This window comes from Rana temporaria, chromosome 7, assembly GCF_905171775.1.
Source record: "Rana temporaria chromosome 7, aRanTem1.1, whole genome shotgun sequence".
NCBI lineage: Eukaryota > Metazoa > Chordata > Amphibia > Anura > Ranidae > Rana > Rana temporaria.
Genome location: NC_053495.1, coordinates 82,890,993 through 82,915,928, shown reverse-complemented (window position 1 = coordinate 82,915,928; position 24,936 = coordinate 82,890,993). Strand labels below are relative to the sequence as shown.

The 24,936-nt window shown below is 48.1% G+C and overlaps 1 protein-coding gene across 8 annotated transcripts in view; it reads right to left on the bottom strand.

The window, feature by feature from the left end:
- UBN2 (ubinuclein 2) overlaps positions 1-24,936 on the bottom strand; it is a 1,075,602-nt gene that overhangs the window by 13,334 nt on the left and 1,037,332 nt on the right. For all 8 annotated transcript variants that reach the window (XM_040360987.1, XM_040360994.1, XM_040360990.1 and 5 more), the window contains one exon: positions 10,588-10,677. In XM_040360987.1, coding sequence (XP_040216921.1) covers positions 10,588-10,677 — 90 coding nt within the window. The remainder of the gene's footprint in view (positions 1-10,587; positions 10,678-24,936) is intronic.

The window sequence follows — 24,936 nt, the reverse complement described above, 5'->3', positions numbered from 1 at the left end:
ATTAGTGTAGACACTAAAGAATTCGAGAGACCCCTTCTCTTTAGGATATGGGTTTCAACAGCCAGATCGTAACATTTTTGAGACCGTAAGGAAGGGTGGAATAATGGCCCCTGTGAGAGCAGGTCTGGACGAAGTGGAAGGATCCATGGGTGTTCTATAGACATCCTTACAATCTCTGCGTACCAAGCCCTTCTGGGCCAAGCTAGAGCGACCAGAACCACTGGTTTTCATTCCGAGTTTATCCTGCGAAGGTAAGTTCAGGACAGAAAATTGTCCACCTTCTCATTGAACCTTGCTGCAAAGAGATCCACATCTGGTGTTCCCCACCTCTGACAAATGCCCCGGAAGATGTCTGGGTGAAAATCCATGGGGTAAAAAAAACGAAAACATTTTTAGGAGGAAGAAAAAAATCTATCTGGATGTTCCCAATCCTTATAGATAAGACCTTCCAGTAGAGGATGAACTGGGAAGGAATAGTTAGCTTGAGGAGCTTTTAAAGAGCCTAAGGAAGAGACTGAACTCGATGCTGGCTCTAAAAGAGGCAACTTGAAGGCCGAACGGACCATCTCAGTGAGGGACTGCACCGACAGTCTTTCTGACTGAGATGCTGAAAAAATGGTTCCCCCAGGGTAGAATCTTCAGAGTCCGAGACCTCTGACCGACCCTCTGCCTGATCCCCTGAGGGTAAATCAACCTCTTCTGAGGATAGTTGTTCTGCCATGAGGAACTCTGCAGAGGGAGAGGGGGGGGGCCTTGTGCGTTTTTCTCTCTCTCGCAATCAAGGTCACTAATCTTTGCTCCAGTCCACCCATAGCCGAGGCCAGAGCCTCCTGTGTCACAAAAACTGGAGCAGGCGGGACAAGGGCAGATGAGGCACCTGGCAGCCCTGATGGTTCACCCTGGGCCTCCTCTAATTTATCAGGAGAGGAAATAGCCACAGGAGCATGCCCGAGAACCTCCGAGCCTGATGGCGACCCTTAGAACTTTTTGTACTTCTAGTCCCTAAACCTTTACCCATAATAAAGCCGAGGTACTCACAAAAGTTGCATCCACTTGCGGACCTATAGACCAGCACTGATGCTGCTATTTGATGGCCAGCAAGATGCAGAGCCCACTATGCACCTTAAGCAAATGTCACTGTCCACCATCCAGTAGTAATAATACTGAAAACTTGTGCACAAATACTCTCTGTGTCCACCATCAGCCAGGATGGGTGAGGTGGACTGAGCTTTAATGGACTGGGTGCAAGTCACCAGACCATCTCTGTCCTGCAATCTCTAGCCTCATAGAGAACAGCTGAGATAGACCTCTTGCACGCATGCATGCCGCCGTCTGCGCGTGCATCACGAAGCTGCGCGCGCACATGTTGACGCACGCCGCGCACATGTTGCTGCGCACGCATCCGAAGACTCATGCACGCCGCGCACATGCGTGCGCACTAGACGTAGGCGCATAAATTCCACAATAGCGCGCGCGCTATTTCTATTTGAGGATGGACCCTCTGTGGGAGCCTAAAACTTGTCAATTCGATTCTTAAAAGAGCTAAAGGTAGACTTAGTTCCCTTTCACACTTATACGACTTGTAGCACGATATTGAAAGGCAAAATCGTATGACAAGTCATTCTTTATGATTTTCAATGACTACTATTCATACTGGCACGACTTTAAGTCATGACGACTTCAAAGTAGTTCCTGCATTACTTTTTTTCTGAACTCGGGTCAAAGTCAGATTCCGTATTAACAGATCTGACTTTGGCATGCGACTTGTGCATGAAGGGGAACTCCACGCCATTTTTTTTTTTAAACGGCATGGAAGGGGCCCTTGTCCTCATCAACATGGGGGGGGGGGTGGGTGCTTTGGAGCAAGGGGGCACTGCACCCCCCACCCCAAAGCACCTTGCCCCCATGTTGATGAGGACAAGGGCCCCTTCCTGACAACCCTGGCCATTGGTTGTCGGGGTCTGCGGGCTTATCGGAATCTGGGAGCCCCCAGATCCCGGCCCCCCACCCTATGTGAATGAGTATGGGGGTACATTGTACCCCTACCCATTCACCTGGAGGAAAAGTGACAAAAAAATAAACACACTACACAGGTGTGTCATCCAAGCCCTGGAAGTCCATTTGAGCAAAATCACTTTTTTGGCCTAAAAAAGCAACAGTAATAACAGCAATTTAGTGTATTGTGGCCTCTGTCATCATCCTGTTAAGCCAATTCAGCAGAAACCGGGACATCCAAGTGGAGACGGACATTAATAAATTCAAATATGTTGGACCAGTAGTCCGAGCGTTTGGGGCAGGCCCAAAACATATGGATATATGCACCGTCAGGAGATTGGCATCGCGGGCAGTTAGGAGAGAATTGTGGATAGATCCCATGCAGTCTCTGAGGCGTGAAGTATACCCTATGCAAGAATTTTGTCTGCATTAATTTATCCCTAGAGGATATCACCAATTTGTAGCCATCTTCAAAACATTCCTGCCCAACTCCCTGTCCAGGGACGGGATATCTCCTTCCCACTTCCTCCATAGTGAATCCATCTTTGGGGAGTCCTTCTGAATAAGCGTCAGCTACAATGCAGACAGAGGTTTAGCCAGAGAGCTCTGGGCTAACAAGTCCTCAACAGCATCCGCCTCGAGGCTAGGAGGTGTCAGAAATTGGGCCAATAAGGCATGCCGCAGCTGATAGTAACGGAACAGCATCCAGTTTGGGAGGCTGAACCGGTTTGCTAGGTCCCGAAAGGGAAGCAAGGACCCATTAGAGATAACATCCCTCAACAGCTTAATGCCACAACGAGCCCACAACTGTGGATCCGGTATGGATCGGAAGTGCTCAAGGGAAGGGTTCCCCCACAACGTGACAAAGGGGACCATCGATTGGGAGATAGTAAGCAAGGTCTAGCCACTCCCCACACCTGCAGTGTAGCCCTAGATGGAGCTGGCAAAGAGTGGTACACTGAGGCCCCTCTATAAATCAAGTTGCCGAGTTTGGTGAGGGGGCCCACAATCGCCGCCTCCAGGCAGATAGACACATTGGCCCCCACCACCGCACTGTAACCAGTACAGCCGCCCAGTAATACACCAGTAGGTTAGGCAGGGCCAGCCCTCCAGATCCAACAGGCAGCTGAAGAGTCGATCAAGCCAATCGAGGAGACGATCCCCGTCACAGAAAATAGTCAATGCAGCTGTCCAGTTCTTTAAAAAAGGACAGGGAGATCCATAAAGGGCAGTTTCTAAAAGATATAATTAAACTTGGGCAGGTACATCATCTTCAAAACGTTAATACGACCCAAAAGGTTAAGTGGTAAACGGGAACAGTGGTCTTTGAGGCAATCAACAACCGGCCGCAGATTTAGGTGGTGGAAGGACTGAAGGTCTTGAGAGATCCTAGTTCCTAGATATGTATATTCCTCAACCCACTGCAATGCGGTCTGGGGGGCTGCGTTTCTAGCCCTCACATCCAGGGGAAACAGGACAGACAGTCCAGTTAATACATACCCCAGAAAACGTACCAAACTCGTCAAAAGTCTCAAGGGCAGAAGTCAGTGAAGCATCTGCGTCATGTAAGTATAAGAGGGTGTCATCCGTGCATAGAGATATCTTCTCCTCCAGAGGGCCGACCTGGAGTCCCACAATACGGTCCAAGTCCCTGACCAGGACGGCCAGGGGCGCCAGAGCAATCAAACTAGGCAACAGGGGGCACCCCTGCCGGGTCCCCCTCTGGAGGAGAAAGTAGTCCAGCAAGGAATCACCCGAATCCTAGCCCTAGGGGTCCTATTGAGCATACCTAGCCACCTGAGAAATTTAGGCCATATACCAAACTTCTTCAACACCGCCCATAAGTACTCCCATTCTACAGAATCAAAAGCCTTCCCGGCATCAAGAGAGGCTATGACTAGTTCCTCCGTTGCTATGGGATGTGGCCAAATTCAGGAATAGGCGCCAGATATTGATGTCAGTCCCCTCCCCGGCATATACCCGGTCTGATCTACTTGAACAAGGTCTTCAATCACTTTACCAAGTCTAATAGCCAAAATCTTTGCAAGGAGCTTGGCATGCGCATTAATCAAGGAGATAGGCCTATACGAGGGACATTCCTCAGGGTCCTTACCAGTTTTGGGCACCAAACACCACTATTGCGTCAGACATTGAGTCCGGGAGGGAATCTAGGTTATAGAATTGCTGCAGCATTGAGGTAAGCCTGGGAGCAAGAAGCTCCTGGAATACAGAGTAAAACTTGATTGGTATCCCATCCGGCCCAGGGGTCTTCCCAGACTGCATGGAGTTTAAGGCTTCCTGCACCTCTTCCAGGGAGACATCTGCATCCAACTTCTTACATTTCTCTTCATCTAAGGAGGGGAGGGAAACTTGGTCCAAATATTGAAGAAGCTCAGAGCAGTCATAGCTCGCCCTAGAATAAAGGGCTTGATAGTATTCTAGGAATCTGGCACCAATGTCCGTGAAGGATGTCAGTAGCCCTCCATCCCGATTCCGTAGTCTACCAACATGAGTCACGGTCCGCTGCCCCCTGGCAAGCCAAGCCAGCAGCCTACCGTTCTTGTCTCTGTATTCAAAGACTCTGAGCGCTCTCAAGCATGAACTTCTTTGTAAGGTCCACCCTAAGCAGGGACAAGTCCCTCAGGGCATCCTGCCAGGTCACATAGTGATCTGAGTCAGGGGATCGCACATATGCTCAGAGACTGCATGGATTCCCGCTTGTGCGCCGCTATCCAAGCCATATAATCTCCTCTGAGCCAGTATTTGAAAGCGTCCCACTCAGGGGGGTAGCAGTGTTCTCATTATTCATCCAGATATCTGCCTGTATCTCAGGGTCCATGATCCAGTACCTGGACAGCCTCCACAATTGCACGCCCTCCACCTGAGAAAGCTGGATAGTAACAGATATCGGAGCATGGTCCGAGATGCCCCTTGAGAGGATCTCAGCACTGACCACCCTCCGTACAAGAGCGGGGGAGGTAAACGCCAGGTCAATGCGGGACATGGTCCGATAAGTGCTAAATAGGCAGGTGTATTCCTTATTAGAGGGATGGAGAGGACGCCAAATATCTGTCATATGAAAGGCAGTCGTCCAATGGTGAGGCCATGCTGCTGGGGACCAGAGGCGTGCAGTCTGTCCAGATCCCTAGACGGAACCAAATTGAAGTCACCTATAACCAGGACATTTTCATGCTTATGCATATTGATAATGTCTTCTCTTTTTTTTTTTTCTTTTCTCCCTTGTGTATACTATATAAGTGGCTGATCAGGCTTGTTCCAGCACTGTGGATGATCTGATTGATCTGGTATCTTTGGCTGCCCCCATAGGTGCTTTCATATATTAAACTTAGTAAGTGCTGATTTTAAACTTAGTTGATTTAAATTCAATTTTGGAACACTACACTCATTAGGCGTTATATGTTCCCTACAGCTGGGTCTCCTTCTCCCCTTCTGTGGTTGAGCCAATGCCCCTGCACGGAGCGTCTACCTTGGATTAAGGCTCCACGCCCCATTGTTGGCTGTGGAACATATTGGTGTCCCAAGTTACTGGCAGGATCAACGATTGATTTTCTTTTCTCCTCCCCACCCGGGGTAGAAGGTCAGCATGTCCTCCCTAAATGAAAGCAAACAAATTTGATTTAACTAATTATTTGTAATGTAATCTATGCGATTTTGTCTTATATGTAACATGTGTGTTTTTCATTATTAATAGAGCTGGCTTTTTATTGGTCCTAACCTCACCCCTAAGGAAGCCTGTTGATAAGCAAAATATATCGGGTATTACCACCCTGGTTGCGATCATATCAAACGACCAGCTATCTGTTTCTATTGGGATCTCCAGCGACCCGGAAATCACATGTTTAAAATAATATGTCTTTAAAATCTTCTTGTTATGTGATGTATCATTCTCTTATGATATTTTTAATAAAATATTAAAAATTATTTGTTATAACTTACTTTATATAGCACTGTTATAGTCCCTTTGCTGTCCATACTTTTCACCCATAACCAGGACATTGTCAACATTATACATCATAATCTGCGGCATAAGCGAGTGTAGTAAATCTAAATCAGCTGGGGGGGGCAGATACACCCCCAACAACAGAAAGGGAATCTCCGAAATCAGAGCATGTAAAAGCACATACCTGCCTCCTGAGTCAAGCTTCACATCCAAAAGCCAAAAGGGCAGGGATCTGTGCACCAGAATACTAATGCCTCTGGCGTAGTTAGAATAAGGTGCATGATAGTGTGCACCAACCCATGACCGCTTCAGACTCAGGATTTGGGATCCCACAAGGTACGTCTCCTGAAGGATACACACCTGGGGGTGGAGCTTCCTCAGATAATTGAGTACCAGAGAGCGCTTGACAGCGGAATTCAGTCCCCTCATATTCCACAAGACCACCATGCCCTTAGCCATGAGGGGGACGTGGGAACATAGTGAAGGTGACACCTCTGCGGCAGCGTCCGGAGCCAGTGCACCAGGGGAGAAAAGTCCTCAATCCTGGGTCCACCAGAGCCGAGCAGCCCACCAGCCTCAGCACAGTGTCATACCAAGTCATCCAGAGATTGGCAAATAAACTTAACATAAGACCAACTCTAACTGTATATTCAGAGTAAAACAAACCCAACCAAACAGTACCGGTAACCGCCGAATCCCCCACCCTCCACCCCATGCACCTCGGAACAGTGAGGAGCACTTAAGTCCCAGAAAACCCATAGTTCATGAACCAGTAACTAAAGTTGGGGTTGTGTAACCAGTGAAATGATGGTTAGATCTAGGAGTACAGGTAACACAAGTCTCTTTCCAGTGTCGCTGGAGTGTATGAACAGATGAAAGAATTGTCTTTCTCCTGACCAGGCAGGGGCACACACTTTAAAGTCTGTTGCAGATGGCAGGCACAGGAAAACATAAAAGCAAAGAACAAAAAATCAAAAAGGACAAAAAATGTGGGGGGGGGAGATCAAGTACTAATGGAAGAGGTAGGTGACAACACGTGGGTCAGCACAGATACCCAGGACAGTAGAGAGCAAGAGCACATGGCAGCAGCTCGGGCAATACATATGCTAGCGCCCAGAAGCGATTCAGTTCGCATGCGCCGCGCTTTATAAGTTTTTCATTCATTCATTCATATGGCCCCCGGAGCACCGCAGTGTCACGCGGGGGCCCAGGGGGATCTAAACACAGTACAGGGGCAAAGACAAACCTGCCTGGACCCCCCAGCAAGGAAAGGCTGGCCCCACCATTACACCAAGGGAGCATAATAAAACCAAAAGGCAGCAGTATAACTGAGGTGCTGGGCAACAGGAGAGGGATCTGCTGGGGGGGGCGACCGGGAAGCCAGCGGCAAGGAAAACCCGGCATCAGGAGAGCAGCCAGCTCAGCTCTCCAGTGTAGCAACAGTGCATGGGTGCCTCAGAGGATCATAATACAGGGGGATAGTTAGTCTTACCCAGTTCCATCGCCAAGTGGGGGTCAATCCCACCATCCCATCTAGGAGTGCAAAGATATCACAGCAGGGCCATCTTACTAAGGCAAGGTTTCCACCCAGGCAGAGGCATCTTTCAGAGAAGTGAAGAAGCGGACTGTCTCACCGTCCACCACCCGTAACTTCGCCGGAAACAAGATGCTGTACTTGATGTCCTTGCATCGAAGGGCAGCCTTAACCCAGTCGAAGGAGCGGGTCTCCATATTGTAGTCGGGAAACAGCAGAAGCTTGACATTGCAGTAGGGTAGTTCGCCTGCAGCACGAGAGGCCCAGGGCAGCTCATCCCGATCCCGGAAATTAAGTAGCCGGAGTATGAAGGTGCAAGGAGGGGACCCTTCAGGCCCGGGCGGAACTCAGTGAGCTCTTTCACCGCAAAGTACTGGGAGAGCTGGGCCGTCGGCATTAAGGAGCGGAGGAGGTCTTCCGCGAACTGGGCCGGTAATCGTCCCCCCACCCCATCCGGTAGTCCCACTATCCGGGGATTGTTCCGGCGGCTCCTATTCTCTGCATCTTCCGCTCGATACTCAAGGGCCCGGACCTTAGACTGCAGGGCCCGAATAGAAGCATCATGGTCCGCGACCGTATCTTCCACCTCACTCACATGCCGTTCAGTCTTTGACACCCGCGAGCAGATCTTGTCGCAGTCCTGTCGAATAAGGCTCAAGTCCAGCTGGACTTCCTCAATTTTAGTAGTTAAGGCTGCCTGGCACAATGAAATAGCCGCCATCATCTCAGGTATTCCAGGGGGAGCCGTAGCAAGGTCCGCATCGTGGTCAGTCTGCAACGCCATATTGCAAAGGCGCACAGGAGATGGCAGGGAGCCAGCAATTGGAGCGATATCCTCCGGAATATACTGGGGGGACTTCAACTTTGGCCTTCCTCTGACTCCCATAGATTTTAGACGGCATTCAGGGATCCGGGCCCCCCCCCCCCCCAGACAGGCCCAGTCAGGAGATATGGGGAAAAAAGCGGATCACACTCCAGGAGAGCTCAGGGAACACGTCTGCTCAGTCCGCCATCCCAGGCCACGCCCCACTGGGTCATACTTTTCTAGGCCTTCTATACAGGTGCGGCAAACTGCTTTGCTCCATGCGGAGCTCAATTTGTTTCCGCAAACCGCACATTTCTTTTTAGGTGGCCTATGATTGGGATGGGGGGGTAAAAACAGTCACCAGGATAACAAGAGAGTGACAAGTAACAAACACTCCAGGCTTACCTAAGAGGTGCTGGTGTTGGAGACATCCGCTGCCTGTGCAGGTACTTCAGAAAAATCCATCTGTCCCTCTGGTCATCCACAGCCGCTGCTGCTACACAACATCAAAAACACCAGCAAGCCAGCGTCCACTGTTCGCGCCGTTAATGGAGACAGTGTCTCCGGCACCCAATGATGACGCTGTACAACCTGGAAGTGTCCCTCGCCGGATACTTCCTGTGGGCCAGCTTGGAGTGCAGAAGCTCCGCCCCCTCAAGCGCCGCAGCTTCCTCTTTCCCCTGCACATAACAGCCACGCTGTCGGCAGGGAAAGGATGCCACCATGTTGCACTGCGACCACATGCTATGGGGCTCAACATCACCCCGGTCCTGGCCCTCCCCAGGCACAGAGAACCAGGGACAGCAGATACAAAACAACACCCAGCGGCGATGCTGCTTCTGGCAAGGAGAGAGGTTAGTTAAAAAATACCCCAACAGCCATTAGAGCCCTTGCACATGAGACCTAGGGGACCAGGTTCCAGGAAACATGTTACCCTCCATCCAGAAAAAACACTAATACTGACATGGGGCTCGGAGGACCGCCCATTTATCTGGTGGGGGTAACGTGTTTCCTGTCCTGGTAGGAGGAGCCCTAGGTCTCATGGGCTGTCCTGGAAGATGCTCGAGAGAAAAAATATTTATATCCTGTATTATATAAAAACGAATCGCGTCAGCCTATCCTGCACAAGATGCCCATCATCATACCCTTTACTCTCCTCTCCTGCACATACTGCCTGCTGTCATACCAAAATTCTCTCTCAATTCCTGCCTGTTGTCATATACTCTGCACACTCAAACTCTCCACACTCCTCTCCTGCACGCTTGCTTCTCACCAAAGTGAATAACTTCTCTAATTTGTAGGAAAAATTTCTTTGCTGATTTCAGAGATCAATCATTTTGATATAGCTCTGCTAATTGTGTAACTTCACAAACTTTCCACTTCATAATTCCTTTAGAAATGGTTTTGAATGCATATTATATAATTTTGAAATGCATCTCTTTTGTTGGATTGTTAAACCTATGTACCTCTTCTGTTGACAAAATAATGCAATGTGACTATGTTTGTAATTGTACTTATTTTCCTTATAAGTATTAAAACAGAAAAGGGTGACTTTATATTATTGCAGAAGAAAATGAACAGCAGAGCGCCGAGGTTAGTAATAAAAATAACTTTATTAAAATAAGCAGCACACTTGCATTGAAGTTAGCATGAAACAGAATAGATAGGCAACACCTGAGACCAAGCAGCTGTGATCAGTGAGGCTATGGGCATCACTGAGCAGACAGAGACCGAGAATGACAGGGAGCCAGCCAGCTCAAGGTATAGATATCAGTGGTGGTGATGCCTATAGCCTCACACTGATCACAGCTGCTTAGTCTCAGGTGTTCCATATCTACAGTTTTAAACTAACTTCAATGCAAGTGTGCTGCTTATTTTATTAAAGTGATTTTTATTTGATACTGACCTTCAGCACCCGGCTGTTCATTTTCTTCAACATTGAGGTGACCCTACACAGATCTTCTGTGGGAGCTGCAGAGGTTTCAGTCTCAGTCCCTTCTCCTGCTCAGACATCCATCCATTGATTACCATTTCATCCATCCATTCAGTTGCCTAATCACTTCCTTTACCCTGATGACGGTCTACAGATACAGATACAAGTTCCAATGGACCAACTGACTTTGCACTTGTACTAGGAGTGCCATATGTACTGTGTACGTATACACTCTTTGGATTTGACTTTATATTAATAAAAATGTGAACTTTAATATTATACACAAATCAATAACTTTGTTGAAGAAAAGTTTCTAAAATAAATATGTAGGAGAAATACAAGAGAAATATGCCCATTACCTGTGAATGCTTGTTGCAAACGAGCTGACAAGCTGGAGTGAGAAATAGTTGCTGTGTGCGTAGCAGTTGTCTGTAACCCTTTCAGTAAATCTAAATAAGAAAAGATAATCGTAAGCTATTACTACACATGACATAACATGACATAACACGAGTGCCATTTCCAAAAACACATAGTGAAAAAACTATCTTACACAAGATGTTTTTTTACAACCAATATATTATCTTAAGAGCAGATCACTTCTATGTTGGCTATAGAGGCTGATGAAGAAGCCAACTAACTTGGGTCCCATGTGTACAACGCATGTGTCTACAGTGACGTCGGGGGTACAGTCCTGGGTTGAACACCGATTGCAGTTGCAGTATAAGCAGCTTCCTCCATCTTCAGCACGCTTCATCCCCAGCTAGTGGCCAAGACTGGTGGTTCTCTGGGTGCCCCTTGGACTTTCCTGGCTCCCAAGTCACCTTTATGCAATGCCCTACACATGCGTACCTCTGTGAGTGTATTTCTATTTTTCAATAAATTGTCATTTGTTTTAATGCTACACTATGTGGTTGTGCTGTTTATTTTGCTTTCTTCGATGTCAGAAGCCACCATAATAGTGCTTCAAAAAGAAGGAAAGGACCAATTAGATAAATCATCCTAGACCGATATAACTGTTATGCTCAAATGTCAAAATATTGGCTAGGGTGTTGGCGGCTAGGATAAATAAATACATTCAGAAACTTATACACCCGGATCAGTCCGGATTTATCCCGAATAGATCTACTAGCACCAACATTAGAAGGCTGTATTTAAATCTACAAACGCCAACTGAGAATATAGGTGATAGATCCATCTTATCCCTGGATGCCACTAAGGCTTTTGATAGCCTAGAGTGGGATTATCTCTGGCAGGTCCTGGAGAAATTTTGGTTTGGCCTTTTTTTTATAAGGTGGGTGAGGACACTTAACAATTCCCCAAGTGCAAAAAAAAAATTAACAATGAATACTCACAATCGTTTAGGCTAGAAAGGGGGACAAGGCAGGGATGTCCCTTGTCCCCCCTTCTATTTGCTCTGGCAATAGAGCCATTGGCAATCGCAAATAGAACTTCACAGGGCATACAAGGGTTCCAGAGAAGGGCAGGAGAGGAAAAAACTGCACTTTACACGGACTATATCCTGCTCTTCTTGGGGGACTCTACAACATCATTAAAAACAGCAGTTCAAACAGTGGAGGCTTTTGGACGATTTTCGAGCCTGGTGATAAACTGGGAAAAGTCCCTACTTTTGCCGGTGGACCCAGCAGGCAATGCTATTGGTGCAGGAATCACCCAATTAAAAATAGTGGAGAAAATGGATCTGGGAATAGTGGTAACACGAGACCCAGAACAATACATTAGTAATAACTTAGAGCCACTTTTAGTTACTGTAAGTTTAAACGTAAAGCCGATATCTGGGGACGACTTCCTCTTTCAGTGGCCGGACAAAGCAATCTCATTAAGATGATATGGATGCCACAATTGCTCTATGTGCGCCATAATTCTCCAGTATGGATAAATAAAGCGTGGTTTAAAAAAATAGAGACCCTCTTTAGGGAATTAATTTGGAAGAACGGAAAGGCCAGGATCAGTCTTCAAATATTACAATTACCAACAAATAAGGGAGGTTTGGCTGTCCCACACCCTCAGTTATTTTTTAGCAGCGCAATTGTAGCACTTGGGAGGGTGTATTACAGAAGGAGGAGGGAGTGCCAGTGGGAAAATTATGTTAATGGTGTCCCCACATAATTCTAAAATAGAAACCCTGGAGGCCGATTCCTTCCCTGCTAAGAACCCAACATTAAGGATGATTTAAAGAATATGGCAAGCAGGAAAGTTAGCTTTGAGGTATAAGGGGCCACTCTGGGAAAACAACTACCTGCAGGAAATCTTAGCTATGTGGAAATTAAAAGAATGGGAAAAGTTAGGTATAACCAGATTGGCGCAATTATATCTAGATAATACATAATCTTTTTCAGAATTAAGCAGAGAATATGCTATTGCAAATTCTCTGTTCTACACGTACCTGCAGATTAGACATGCCCTTCAAGCCCAATTCAAGGCGCATCCAGTGAGATGGCAAAAAATCCCCCACCTTCAAAGGTTAATTAAATTAGGGACTTCTAAAGGCCCTATCTCGGAACTATATGAGCAGATTAATGATGGGTCCAAAGGGGGAGCGAGATTGGAAAAAAATAAACAAAGGTGGGAGGAAGATGTAGGCCCCATAACAAATGAACAATGGGAACGAATACTGGAGCTAGGGACATCGGTGTCACTCGCCCCGTCACAAAGAGTATCCCATCTATTTTTAGTTCACAGAGTTTATTATACCCCAAAGAGGTTATATACATTTGGAAGGAAACCGGATGACAAATGCACTAGGTGTCAAAGTACAGGAGACCTTATACATATGATGTGAAAATGCCCAAAATGATGTAGATATTGGGGTAAGGTTTTAGATATTATAAATACAACCTTTGGAATTGCTCTGGAACCGGAGGCCAGGGTATGCCTATTGGGTTGTATAGAGGAGAGACATGAGCAAAGGGGCATTACAGTAGCAGTTATAAGGTGCCTGTTTCAGGCTAGAAAACTGATAGCACAAAATTGGCAATCACAGGAATATAAATACCCTTTTTCTATTATATGAAACAAATTCATGAGAGAAACATTTTCATGCCCTTAACCAGTTCCCAACCGCCTTCTGCACATTTACTGTGGCAAGGCAGACCAGCTGCATGAACCAATGTACCTGTACGTCGCCCACGGGTAGGGGGCGCCTGCCATTCCCATGGTAATCGGATTAATTCCAGAACTGATCAATCTACAGGTCCAGGCCAATGTTTTATGGCCTGGATGTGCTGATCGGTCCTGACAAATCACAGAACATCCTGTGCCTGTGATATGTAAACACAGGCACAGGAAATTATGTAATCTCCTCTCCTGAAGCCCTTTTTGGTGCCAGTGTAAGAGGAGATGGCATCAAACAATGAGTAAAGCACTACACCGACACCATGACACACAGTTAGGCACATTTAACCCCCTGATCACCCCCAGTTAATCCTTTCACTCCCTGTCACCAAATACAGTGTACAGATTTTTTACTGATCACTGTATTGGTGTCACTTGCATTAAGGGCAGTTAGCGTCAGTCCCAGATAGGGAATATATATGGCGGATACCTTGAACTTAATAAAGTTTTAACCCCCTGATCAACCCCAGTTAACCCTTTCACTGCACTGCGACAGGATACAGTGTGCAGATCTTTTTTATGATCACTCTATTAGTGTTACAGGTGCTGCTGAATAGCGTCAACGTCAGTTTGTGTCAATCCCTGACAGCGTCAGGGTCACACCATAGATTAAAAATGTGTGTGAAATTCTTGCGCTAATTATATTAGACTGCTGCACTTTTATCACTCCTTGGATACAAGGAGATGATGGAAAAAAATGTGAAAATGTAAAAGGCTGCGCTGTCTCATAAACAAAGAAAAAAACGTATCAAAAAATATAGCAAGGGGGCGTTGCCAGGCAGCGGATGTAGCCAGACGTGCTTTCACGTCTCTCCGCTGAAACCCTGTAAATTACTCCTGGATACATACCTATGGCTCCACTGCACACAGCACATTGGGTGACGGAAGACCCCTGGAGCACGGACATACCTTTCCGGTGTTAATAAGGCCCAGATGTCCGCCGCAAAGAAACTTTATTCGTCCCGGTCAGCAGACAGCATGGTCCAAAATGGCGCCCAAAGGAGAAGCACATGGAGGGAGCTGAGAAGCTGTTCTCCATGCCACTCTCTACGGACCTGTGGTGGAAGAATTCCCTTGGGCTTTGTACGGAAATCCATGGTAATGGTCACTGACATTCCTTCAAAACCGATTCAAACAAAACCCTCTGTAACCCTTACTTTTCCCGTTCCTACAAAAATACAACAGCCGCGACGCGTCAAAGGATCGCCGCGGTAAGTTCGAACATATTCACGTTACTACAAACATTCAGATACAAATGTGGGGGAGATATTCATAGTTTCCAAAACAAACATGAAAAAACAAAAACCAGCCAGAATTCTGCCTTCACTCTTTCAGCAAAACAATGGGAAAAATATGAGAGCAGCTCGAGAGACTTGCATGGACCAGCCATACAAAGTTCAATCAAACGGGCATGAGAATTTTAATTATAGTTCTTCCTCTGAGGATCACCAAAGCGTGTACTACACCTCCATCGACACACTCATCATTACAGATTTCTGAAACCGCAGCTGAACTACATCCACTGCAGAGGGATACCCAAATAGAATCATTGGCAATCTTTTAAAGGGTCTAAAGGCCTTTGCTCCCAAAACTAGGCTTTGTGCACCGTGTAACCGTCTGACTGTGGGAAGCCTCCATTCCTTCCCTTGCGATTCGAATCGGCTTATCGTCTTAATCCTGCGTCCAGGACAAACCGTTGCACCCATTTCAGGGAGCACCGGCCGGTGCCTTCTTCTACGGTGGATTGACGGACTACAACCACTATCTGGTCCAGTCCCTCACCTAGAAAACCCTAACCGAGGCATCATCTCTATGGCTTGTTGTCCCAACACTCTTGGCACAGAACTACAGAGTAACTATGCCAAATGATTCGTCAATGACCACAGATCAACCCCCAAATTAGGCCTCTACCCCTCACAGTGTATGCATCCCATACACTGCGTTGCCAGACTAAACTACACAGTGACAGAACACTTGCCCCTTTACCACCTGCAGAACAATGTGGCTTCTCTCTGCATCTAGATGTTACAACAATAATGGTGATGCCCCCCTGTTTGCTCTCACATACTACTCTCTACCCAAAACTGTATTTACAGCATAAAACTTCACAAAAACAACTCAAATTAAAAATTTAAAATACTCTTTCAAACACCAAACTATTTCCATTGTCCTTCCAAGCACCCAATCTCATTGCTCACCTTTCAGAAAACCCCAAACTCCTTCCACCAACTTCAAAGACATGTTGTGTTTCAAAATGGCCGACAAAAGCCAGGCAACCACAAACTGGTGCCATTAACATATGCAATGCAGTTGTTCCCGCCAAAACCAGTATGTCCTCCCTACTAGCCAAAACCTTTCCCCACGAGAACGGAGAAACATTGAACATCAAAAATGAACACTTTAAAACATTTTAAGAACAATCTTCACACACTTCAACTCAGACCCTTTGGCCAACTTAAACAGCACAAAAAATTTTTAGTTACATGAAACACAACATAGGACACTATTAGAAACAACAACACTCTTTTCTCAAAGTTCATATACTCTGAATTAGTCACCACACACACAGTATAATGTTGCTTGTATGCGTTCTTAGAACATCAGAGTTCCCTTCCCTCAGGGCGTCGCCCCTCCCCTATTCAAGCAAAAGCGAGTTTTAAAACCAAAGCCTTTCTTTCCTACCAACAATAAAAGATGCAGCTACAGCGATAATACCCAAAACAATGGGGGAGGTGCATGAATTTCCCTCTGAGATACTCAAAGAAAATGCCCAAACAATTAAAAATGCAAATAAAATAAAAATAACACACACTGTTAAGGGTACTAAAAACTTACAGTTAAAGTTAGTTTTACTATCTATTTAAATTCAGTGTAAAGTAGATTTCACTTTAAACCGATATTAAAAACAAAAAACACAATAGTTTTACTAAAACGTATGCACAAAGGGCCATATTCTCAAACAAGTTACACCGGCGTATATGGAGATGCGCGGCGTTTGTGTAAAGATGCGCCGTCCTATCTATGCGCCATAGTCACAGAACCAGATCCGCCAGAAATCAGGCTACTCCTGTCCGTCTTAACTAGTTTAAGTTTACGCAGCGTAGGCGTATATTTCAGCTGATGGCATCCTAGGCTGCCATAGAATTAGTATTCAAATATGCAAATGATGTAGATGCGCTGATTCCCGAACCTACGCGCGATCGGCTTAGGCTACGCGCTGTGCGCGTAAGACGATTGTCCGGCTGAAAGTTACCCCTTATAAAGCTCGGTTAACTTTGCTCCAGACCTGAGTAAGTTAGCTTGAAAAAAGCAAATACAGCAGCACCATCCCGGACGAGCTGAGCAACCAAATTTTGCGGACAACACATTCGTATGCCAACATGCCAGGGGCAGGCGTGGTCTTAGCACTGCTAGTGTGTGAGGAGGAAGAGGCACTTAGGAGGAGGGCACGGAGGAGGGCACGTGAGAGGATCTACCCACAGCGCATTAGCCTCTTTGGCATGGCTGATGTGGATGTGTATCACCGTTATAGATTCAGCCCTGATGCCATCCTTGAAATTACCAGAGCCCTGAAGAATGACATCAGCAGCCCAACACAACGATCCCATGCAGTGCAGCCACTGGTGAAGGTCCTGGCAACATTGCATTTTCTTGCCACAGGCTCTTTTCAAAGAACCAGTGGAGACGTGGTTGGGATATCCCAAACCAGCATGAGTAGATGCGTGCACCAAGTTGTCCCCGCAATACTCCGACGCATGTCGCACCACATAATCAGACCCACCCAGGAGGACATGCGGCTGAAGGCAATGACAGATTTCTGCCTAATTGATGGTTTCCCACGCACTGTGGGTGCAATTGATTGTACCCATGTGGCAATACAGCCCCCCCACGAGACCGAGCACATATACCGCAACAGAAAACATTGGCATTCTATCAATGTCCAAGTGATCGTGGATGCACATGGCCTCATATGGCACGTCCGTGCAAAACACCCCGGATCCAGCCATGACAGCTTTATATTCAGGCAAAGTGACATCCCAAGACAATTTGAGCAGAATGTGTATGGGGACAGTTGGCTGGTTGGTGAGTGACATGGGTGTCAGGTATGACTGTCCCCCCCCATGATGCAGACATCACGAGGGGCACATGCATTACTAACATCCTCCTGTCTTTTCCCTTCCAGGTGACTCTGCATATGCCCTGGGACCTCATCTCATGACTCCATTCCGCAATCCGCAAACACCAGGAGAGAGAAGATATAACGAAGCACACGCACGCACCCGTGCAGTGGTTGAGCGAACATTTGGCCTCCTTAAGTCACGATTTCGATGCCTGGATAAGACTGGGGGTACCCTGCTGTATTCCCCCAACTTCGTGTGCCAAATCATCGCTGCATGTTGCGTGCTGCACAACTTCGCAGTGAGAAAGGGCCTGCAGATTGACCTACGTGATGACCTGACCCCCCAACCACCATGTCCCCCCCCTAACCGAGGCTACCCCGTCTGCTGATGGTACAGCAGTCAGGAGATGTCTCGTGGAGCGAATCTTTGAACGTTAAACACAAACATTAAACATGGCACACAGAAAATGCACGCATGCACACCACTGTGGTCCCTAACACACACCCCACATGCACAGAACATTGGATTAGACCGAAGTACACCGCACGGTACTAAGGAGCAGCAACGCCGCGTCAAGGCCCCAATGATGTTGCTGTCCATTCATACGTCATTCATACGGACCTGGGGAGAACTTATCACCAGCGCCCGAGGGTGACACCCCTTACTGGCAGGAATGTCACCACCCCACATTCACACACCATTCACACTGTACTCTGCAACACTGCCTGTGTGCAGCACCCAAAATTAAAAAAAAAGCTCTTAACCAGAGCAAATAATAAAATAAGCTCTTAACCAGAGCAAATAATAAAATAAGCTCTTAACCAGAGCAAATGAAGAATAAATAATCACTTGCCCCGGCGCGGGCTACGCCTGGTGCCCAGGTTCCTGGCCCTCACTTGCCTGGGGGGAGCTGGGGCATCAGGTGGAGGAACATCTCCAGGTGGAGGAACATTCCCAGGTGCCTCCCTGCCTGCCTGTCTGCCCTCCAAAGCTAGTGCTATGCGGGTGAGCAATGACTCCTGGGTAGCTGTCTGGGCCTGAACAGCCCTTCGCAGGCACCTGACCTCCCCCACAAGTTTGGCAGTTGTAGTCTGCAGCTCACCCAGGCTGGTGATTGTGGCTGCGCAGTTTCCAGCCACATCTTGGAGAGCATCTGGTACTGCTCCCGAGGAGGCCAAACTGTCGGACAGGCGCCTCAACTCCACCAAGATTTCCCCCATATGACGGGTTTGCTGGTCCTGCTGCCTGGCCAGATTCTCATGCAGCATTTCTGCCGCACCCCTTGTCCTGTGGGTAGCCCTCCTGGGGACAGGAGTGGCTGGGCCCCTTGCATAGAGTGAGGACCTGGAGGGGCTGGAGATGAGGGGGATGGGACGGGAGGGACTGGAGAGGGTGTTGGAGGACCCTGAGGGGCTGGAGATGCGGGGGCTTTGTGATGGTCCTGCCACCACATGCGACTCCTCCAAAAAAATGAAGACCTCCTGCTCGCTGTGGACCACCTCTTCCTGGACCACCTCTTCCTGGACCTCCTCTTCATGGACCTCCTCCTCAACAACCTCCTGCGCGGAGGACTGACCACTCCCCTCCACCAAGGCCTGTTGGCTTCCCAGGAGGTCAGTCACAGAAGCAGACTGCTCAGTGGATGATGGTCTGTGACGGCCACTGGCAGCATTGGATGGCCCCGCTTCATCCTGCTCACCTGTGGATGACACAAAACATTCACATGTTGGTGGACCCACACACTTGTCACATAACCCACCACCCCCACCACACATGCAACACACCAGAAGATAAAACACACTTACCTGTCCTCATGGGTGGCTCACTTGAGTCATGGCCCTCCAGGCCCTCCACCTGCTCCCTCCGAAGGCAGTGGGCAATCACTTCCTCCTCTTGAGTGAGCCGGGTAGAACAGGGTGGCCCCCCTCCTGTGCCCCTGGCATGCTTTGCAATGATGGCCATCTTGTTCCTGACCACACCACGCAGGTCATTCATTTTTTTAAGAATTTCCTGGGGGGTCCTTGCCTCATGGCCTAAGGCATTGACCTGGGCAGTCACTTTCCTAAGGATCTCCTCCTTTTTGGTTTTACTTGTGCTGCCACTGTCAGCACCATGGAGTCTTGAATCGTATCTCTCCATGGCAGAGACTACGATGGCCCTCTCATCTTGGCTGAAATTTTTTTTTCTCCTTTCCTTCCTGGGTCCAGGCATTGCAAAGCTAAAGAGCAAAATCTCACGGACACCACCAACAGAATAAATGGAGTCACTTTGCACTCGTTGGGCGCATGTGGTGACGCTTTTATGCACTGGGCCGGCCCAACTCAGCAGGGATTTACGCCTACTGTTGTTTTGCGCATGCGCAGAGGGCGGGGCACGTCCGGCGCATGCTCCGTTCGGTCTGGACATCATTTGCATGGGGTCACGGTTCATTAGCATTCTTCACGCCCACATCCCTCCTACCGTCACTTGCGCCTACTTACGCCGACACATTTCAGCTCCGCGAGCGCAACGTAGGACGCATGTGGTACGGGAATATGGGAGAGCTCTCTCCAAGTTAAGCCGGCGTAGCGCAACTATGATGCGCTACACCTGAGTAAATATGCGCCGATCTACGAGAATATGGCCCAAAATAACTAAACCTGAAGATTGGATTCATACAAAGAAAAACAAAAATTATGCCTCAGGTAGCATGGCTGAACAGACACAAAGGAACACAAAATGGAGTCTTCAAAACAAACAGTGAGAAAACCTATTTAGCAAATTTCAACACATTACGGTTTCTCCTGTATCGCTAACAAGACCAAACCGTGCCTCTTACAAACAAAAAAACACTGTTTTAACACAAAACAGACTGTGCTACTTAACTCATACTAAAACGTTAGACAAACTGTAATAGCTACACACTTTACAAAGTTATTTCACACGTGACCAGCACTATGAAATAACTCAGCCGCACAATGTTATGTCATTCAATCTCTGCCGCACATTTAAAACATAAACTAGCACACTCCATGCATACCATCACGTTGTAGTACAGGAAATGGTTTTACATTTAACATAAACCCCATACAAAGACCCTCTAGGCTGTATTGACCAGGGGTCTACAGAGGACAGTAATATAGACTTCTATCCCCAGCCAATACAACCATCCCTCCCAGTACAAATATAAATCCCCGTCCTTGTACACAAAGAGTGAAAACCGCAAAAATGTGTTCTTTTGCTAAGCGTAGTTACCTGCAATCAGCAATCAAAGAGACTAGATGCCGGTTCTAGAACAACAAAAATTTCAAAAACTGAAATGGAGTCCGTCTTACCAAACTTTGCCGGCCTTTTTCTGTCCCAGAACCAGATGACCAATCTCTCTCTCTCGGATCGCTGTGCTGGAACCAAGTTGGCTCCTACCTGGCTCGCCAAAAATGTGGTGGAAGAATTCCCTTTGGGCTTTGTACACAAATCCACAGCGCGCCAAAATGTGCACTTCCAGTGTCTCAATGCACACAAAGCACCAAACAATTTTTTTGTGCTTAAAAGCACGTTTGTATCAAGCTCTTTGTACAAGGAATGTGAAGTACTTCATAGCACCAGGAAGAATCAAACAATGCTGCTTCAAACTGGAATCTCAAGCTTCTGGGCAGAGCACAGGAAACTCAGGTTCTTTTATTCATTGGAAACAAAAGAATAACAAAGCAGGAAGTGATGGCCCCAACAGCCAATCACTTCCCTTAATACAAAATCACATGACAGGAAATTACAAAAAGAAAAGGGGAGGGTACTCAAAGAAAGGCAGGGGGAGGAAGTGTACACACCCCATCTTAGCTAGCATGGAGCCCATTCAGATATTGTTCAAAGTAAAACAATATCTAAATTAAGATCATTCTACTCGTTCTTACAGGCTTGAGACAATCTGCGGGGACCAGAGCCGGTACAAGGGGGGGGGGAGGTGCCCTGGGCGCTACAATTTATTGGGGGTGGGGGGGGGCGCAGTGAAGTGTCCTCAGGTCCCGCGCTACCGCTAGGCAAACTAGGCACTAGGGGCGGACTGACCATAATAAACATCTGTGCAGAGTGCATGGTGGCACCGCCCTGGCCAGGATGCAGCTCAGAGTCAGTGCAGTGAATCAGATGGCTCAATTGGAAGGGAGGCGGGATCAGGAGACCAATGGGTGGTTATGATCCTTCTCCCTTCCCCTCCCGGCTGCTCGATGTCATTTCGCTTCTCCCCAGGGGTTACTCCAGCACCTCTGCCCCTCCCTTCCCATCCATCTCCGATTCGTTAGCTTGCCCCCAAGTATTCCTGGCTCCTCCCTAGGCTCCCTTGCAGCTCAGATCCGCCCCTCCTCGGTACTGCTCAGAGTATGGAGCTCGCTGTTAAGACCTGCAGTGGTTATGGTACTGCGGCCTTCTTTCCATCTCCCAATTGCCGAGCATAAGTGATTATCGCTACCATAGGAGGTAGAGGGTTAGTGGAGATGAATGCAGTTTCCAGGTTGATTCTCCCAATGGTTAGAATGTTCCCCCCAAACATGAGCCAAGACTTCATGAAGAGGTTGCCAGGCATAGAATAGCTTTATTGAGAGGGCAGGTTACTTATATACACCAAAAGGAATGCTTGCAGTCATCATATGGACTCCACCCCCATCATCATACAATGGTTTTACTAATGAGCTCCCCCTTCAATACACCTCTTTTAGGAGACAGACGTCTGTCTCCGATATAATCCACCTAAATCACTGGTCATTCACCCAGACGAGGTGACTCAGAGGTAAGCTCTTCTCACCTGCTAAACAAGACACATCTATCATCAATAGAAATTAACACAATGAACGGTTCTTGAAAGCCAGACCAAGGTTCATTTACCACAGCAAGCTTTTATAGTACACCCCCCCCCCTGCCTGGGAGATATTGAGATCAGTTAAGGAATAAACCAAATATCTCCAGGCAGAGAGCACACAATTTTCCCAAAAGTTGGAACACCCCTTTCCACACAAGGTATCCCTGCCATTACATATCCCCTAATAGCCCCGATCTGGGGGACCAACATATCCAAATTTCACCCAGATCGGTCGAGGGGTTCTTAAAACACAAACCAAACCTATGAGAAAATACAGAATAAAGTCTATTTTCTTCACAATACTCCTCCTTAGTTCCATGGGTTGGCATACCCTCCTAGACCCTGCCGGGTTGGCTAGGGGATGTCCGGGTCAAAATTATACTTCCAAGTCAGTTTGGCGGGAAAGCCCATCCGCATTGCCGTTCTGCTTGCCCGGCGGTATTGCAGTGTAAAATTGAAGGGCTGCAACGCTAGACTCCAGCGCAGCAACCGGGGATCGTCTCCAGAGACTCGGTTGAGCCAGATGAAGGGGTTGTGGTCAGCGAGTAGGGTAAAGGCACGGCCATAACGGTACGGTTGGAGCTTCTTTAAGGCCCATACTAGAGCCAGGCATTCTTTTTCTACGGTGGCGTAGCTGACCTCCTGAGGTAATAACTTGCAGCTGAGGTATGCCACCGGGTGCTCCATGCCGTCTTAAATCCCTGGAATGCCGTTGCACACTCCGAGAACCAGGTTACCTGCTTGGGTAGGGACCTTTTGGTCAGGTCAGTAAGGGGTTTCGCTAGGGTGCTATACTCCGGTACGAACTTTCTATAATACCCGGCGGTGCCTAGGGACACCAATACCTGCTTCTTGGTGCGGGGCTGGGCCAATTGGCTATGGCCTCTACTTTCGCGGGTTCGGGGCGCTGTTTCCCAAACCCTACCCTCGGGTTTCAGGGTGAGATTTAGTTTCTCCCCCAACCCAACTTGCTCTAGGTCACCTTGGTTAGCTGCCAGCAGGTCGGGTAAGGGGAGTCCTTCACTAGCGTCAGTGGACGGGGCACAGATAGCGGCCACGTCCTCAGAACGCTCGAAGTACGGTTTCAACATGATTACATGAAAGGCTCGCCTGATCCTTTCATCCGAACATTCGGCCACAATATAGGTGGTGTCGCTAATCCATTCTACCACTTTAAATAGCCCCTGCCACGCTGCCTGTAGCTTGTCCTTTTTGGATGGTCTGAGGGCTAATACTTTTTGCCCTACTTCCAGGTTCCTATCTCATGCTCCCCGGACATACCATTGTTTCTGTTGTTTTCTTGGCTGCCTGTAGGCTCTCCCGAATGGATTCGGTCAGTGCTCGCAGGCGGTCCCGGAACTCTAGCACGTATGGTAAAACCGGGACCCCTTCCTCTCCTGTGTTGCCCTCCCAGTGCTCCCGTATGAGGTCCTGGGGTCCCCGGACTTTTCTCCTGTATAGGAGTTCGAAGGGGGAGAACCCGGTCGACGCCTGGGGCACTTCCAGGTAGGCAAACAGGAGATGGGGTAGAAATTTCTCTCATTGACCGCAGGACTCTGTGAGCGCTGTGAGTATCTGCTTAAGCATGCCGTTGAATCGTTCACAGTGGCCGTTGGTCTGGGGGTGGTAGGGGGAGCTAAATAACGGTTTCACCCCGCAGCTCTGCCATAACTGTTGAGTGACAGTTGCCGCAAACTGGGTTCCCTGATCTAAGAGTATTTCCCGGGGGAATCCTACTCGAGAAAAGATCCTGACTAGAGCCTCTGCTACCGTCTCCGCCTCAATGTTGGGGAGCGCCACCGCCTCAGGGTACCTGGTGGCATAGTCCACCACTGTGAGGATGTAGCGCCTTCCGGAGGCGCTGGGTTTGTTGAGGGGCCCCATCAGGTCTACCGCCACTCTGGAGAATGGTTCCTCTATTATAGGTAGGAACCGTAACTTGGCCTTGGGGTGGTCCCCCGTTTCCCTATCCTTTGACACGTGTCACATGTCCTGCAGTACGTCTGCAAGTCTTTTGATATCCCTGGCCAGAAGAACGTCTGGGTAAGGCGGTCCTTAGTTTTCATGATACCCAGATTTCCGGCTAGCGGGATATCATGGCTGAACTTTAGAAGCTCTGCTCTGTATTTGCGGGGTACAACTAGCTGTCTTTTTATAACTTGGGCTGCCCCACTTCCCACTCCCCCTCTGACCCTATATAGCAGTCCCTTGTCCCAGTGGAAGTGCTCTTGAGCATTACCTTCCTTAGCGGTACCTGCGGCCTTCCTGTAACCTGCTATGGTGTGATCTGACTGCTGGGCTTGGCCAAAGTCTTGTGGAGTGCCCCAGAAGGGGATAGGGTCAGGGCATACTAAGGGGTTTTCGGTTCCTACCTGTGGTTCCTCGGAGTGCATCTGTCCAGCTCGACGGGCTTGCGCCCTGGTAGTCACGGGGCAGGTTCCAGCAGGATCTGGGGTAAGCAGCTGTGAAGTTAGGCACCCCAAATTGTTCCCCGACAATACTTCCGCAGGTAGGCCCGACATAATGCCTACTTCCATCTGCTTGGCCCCGGTGCCCCAATTTAACTGCACTTGGGCTGTGGGTAGTTTGTGGATGGCGCCTCCTGTTACTCTTACTGCAACAGT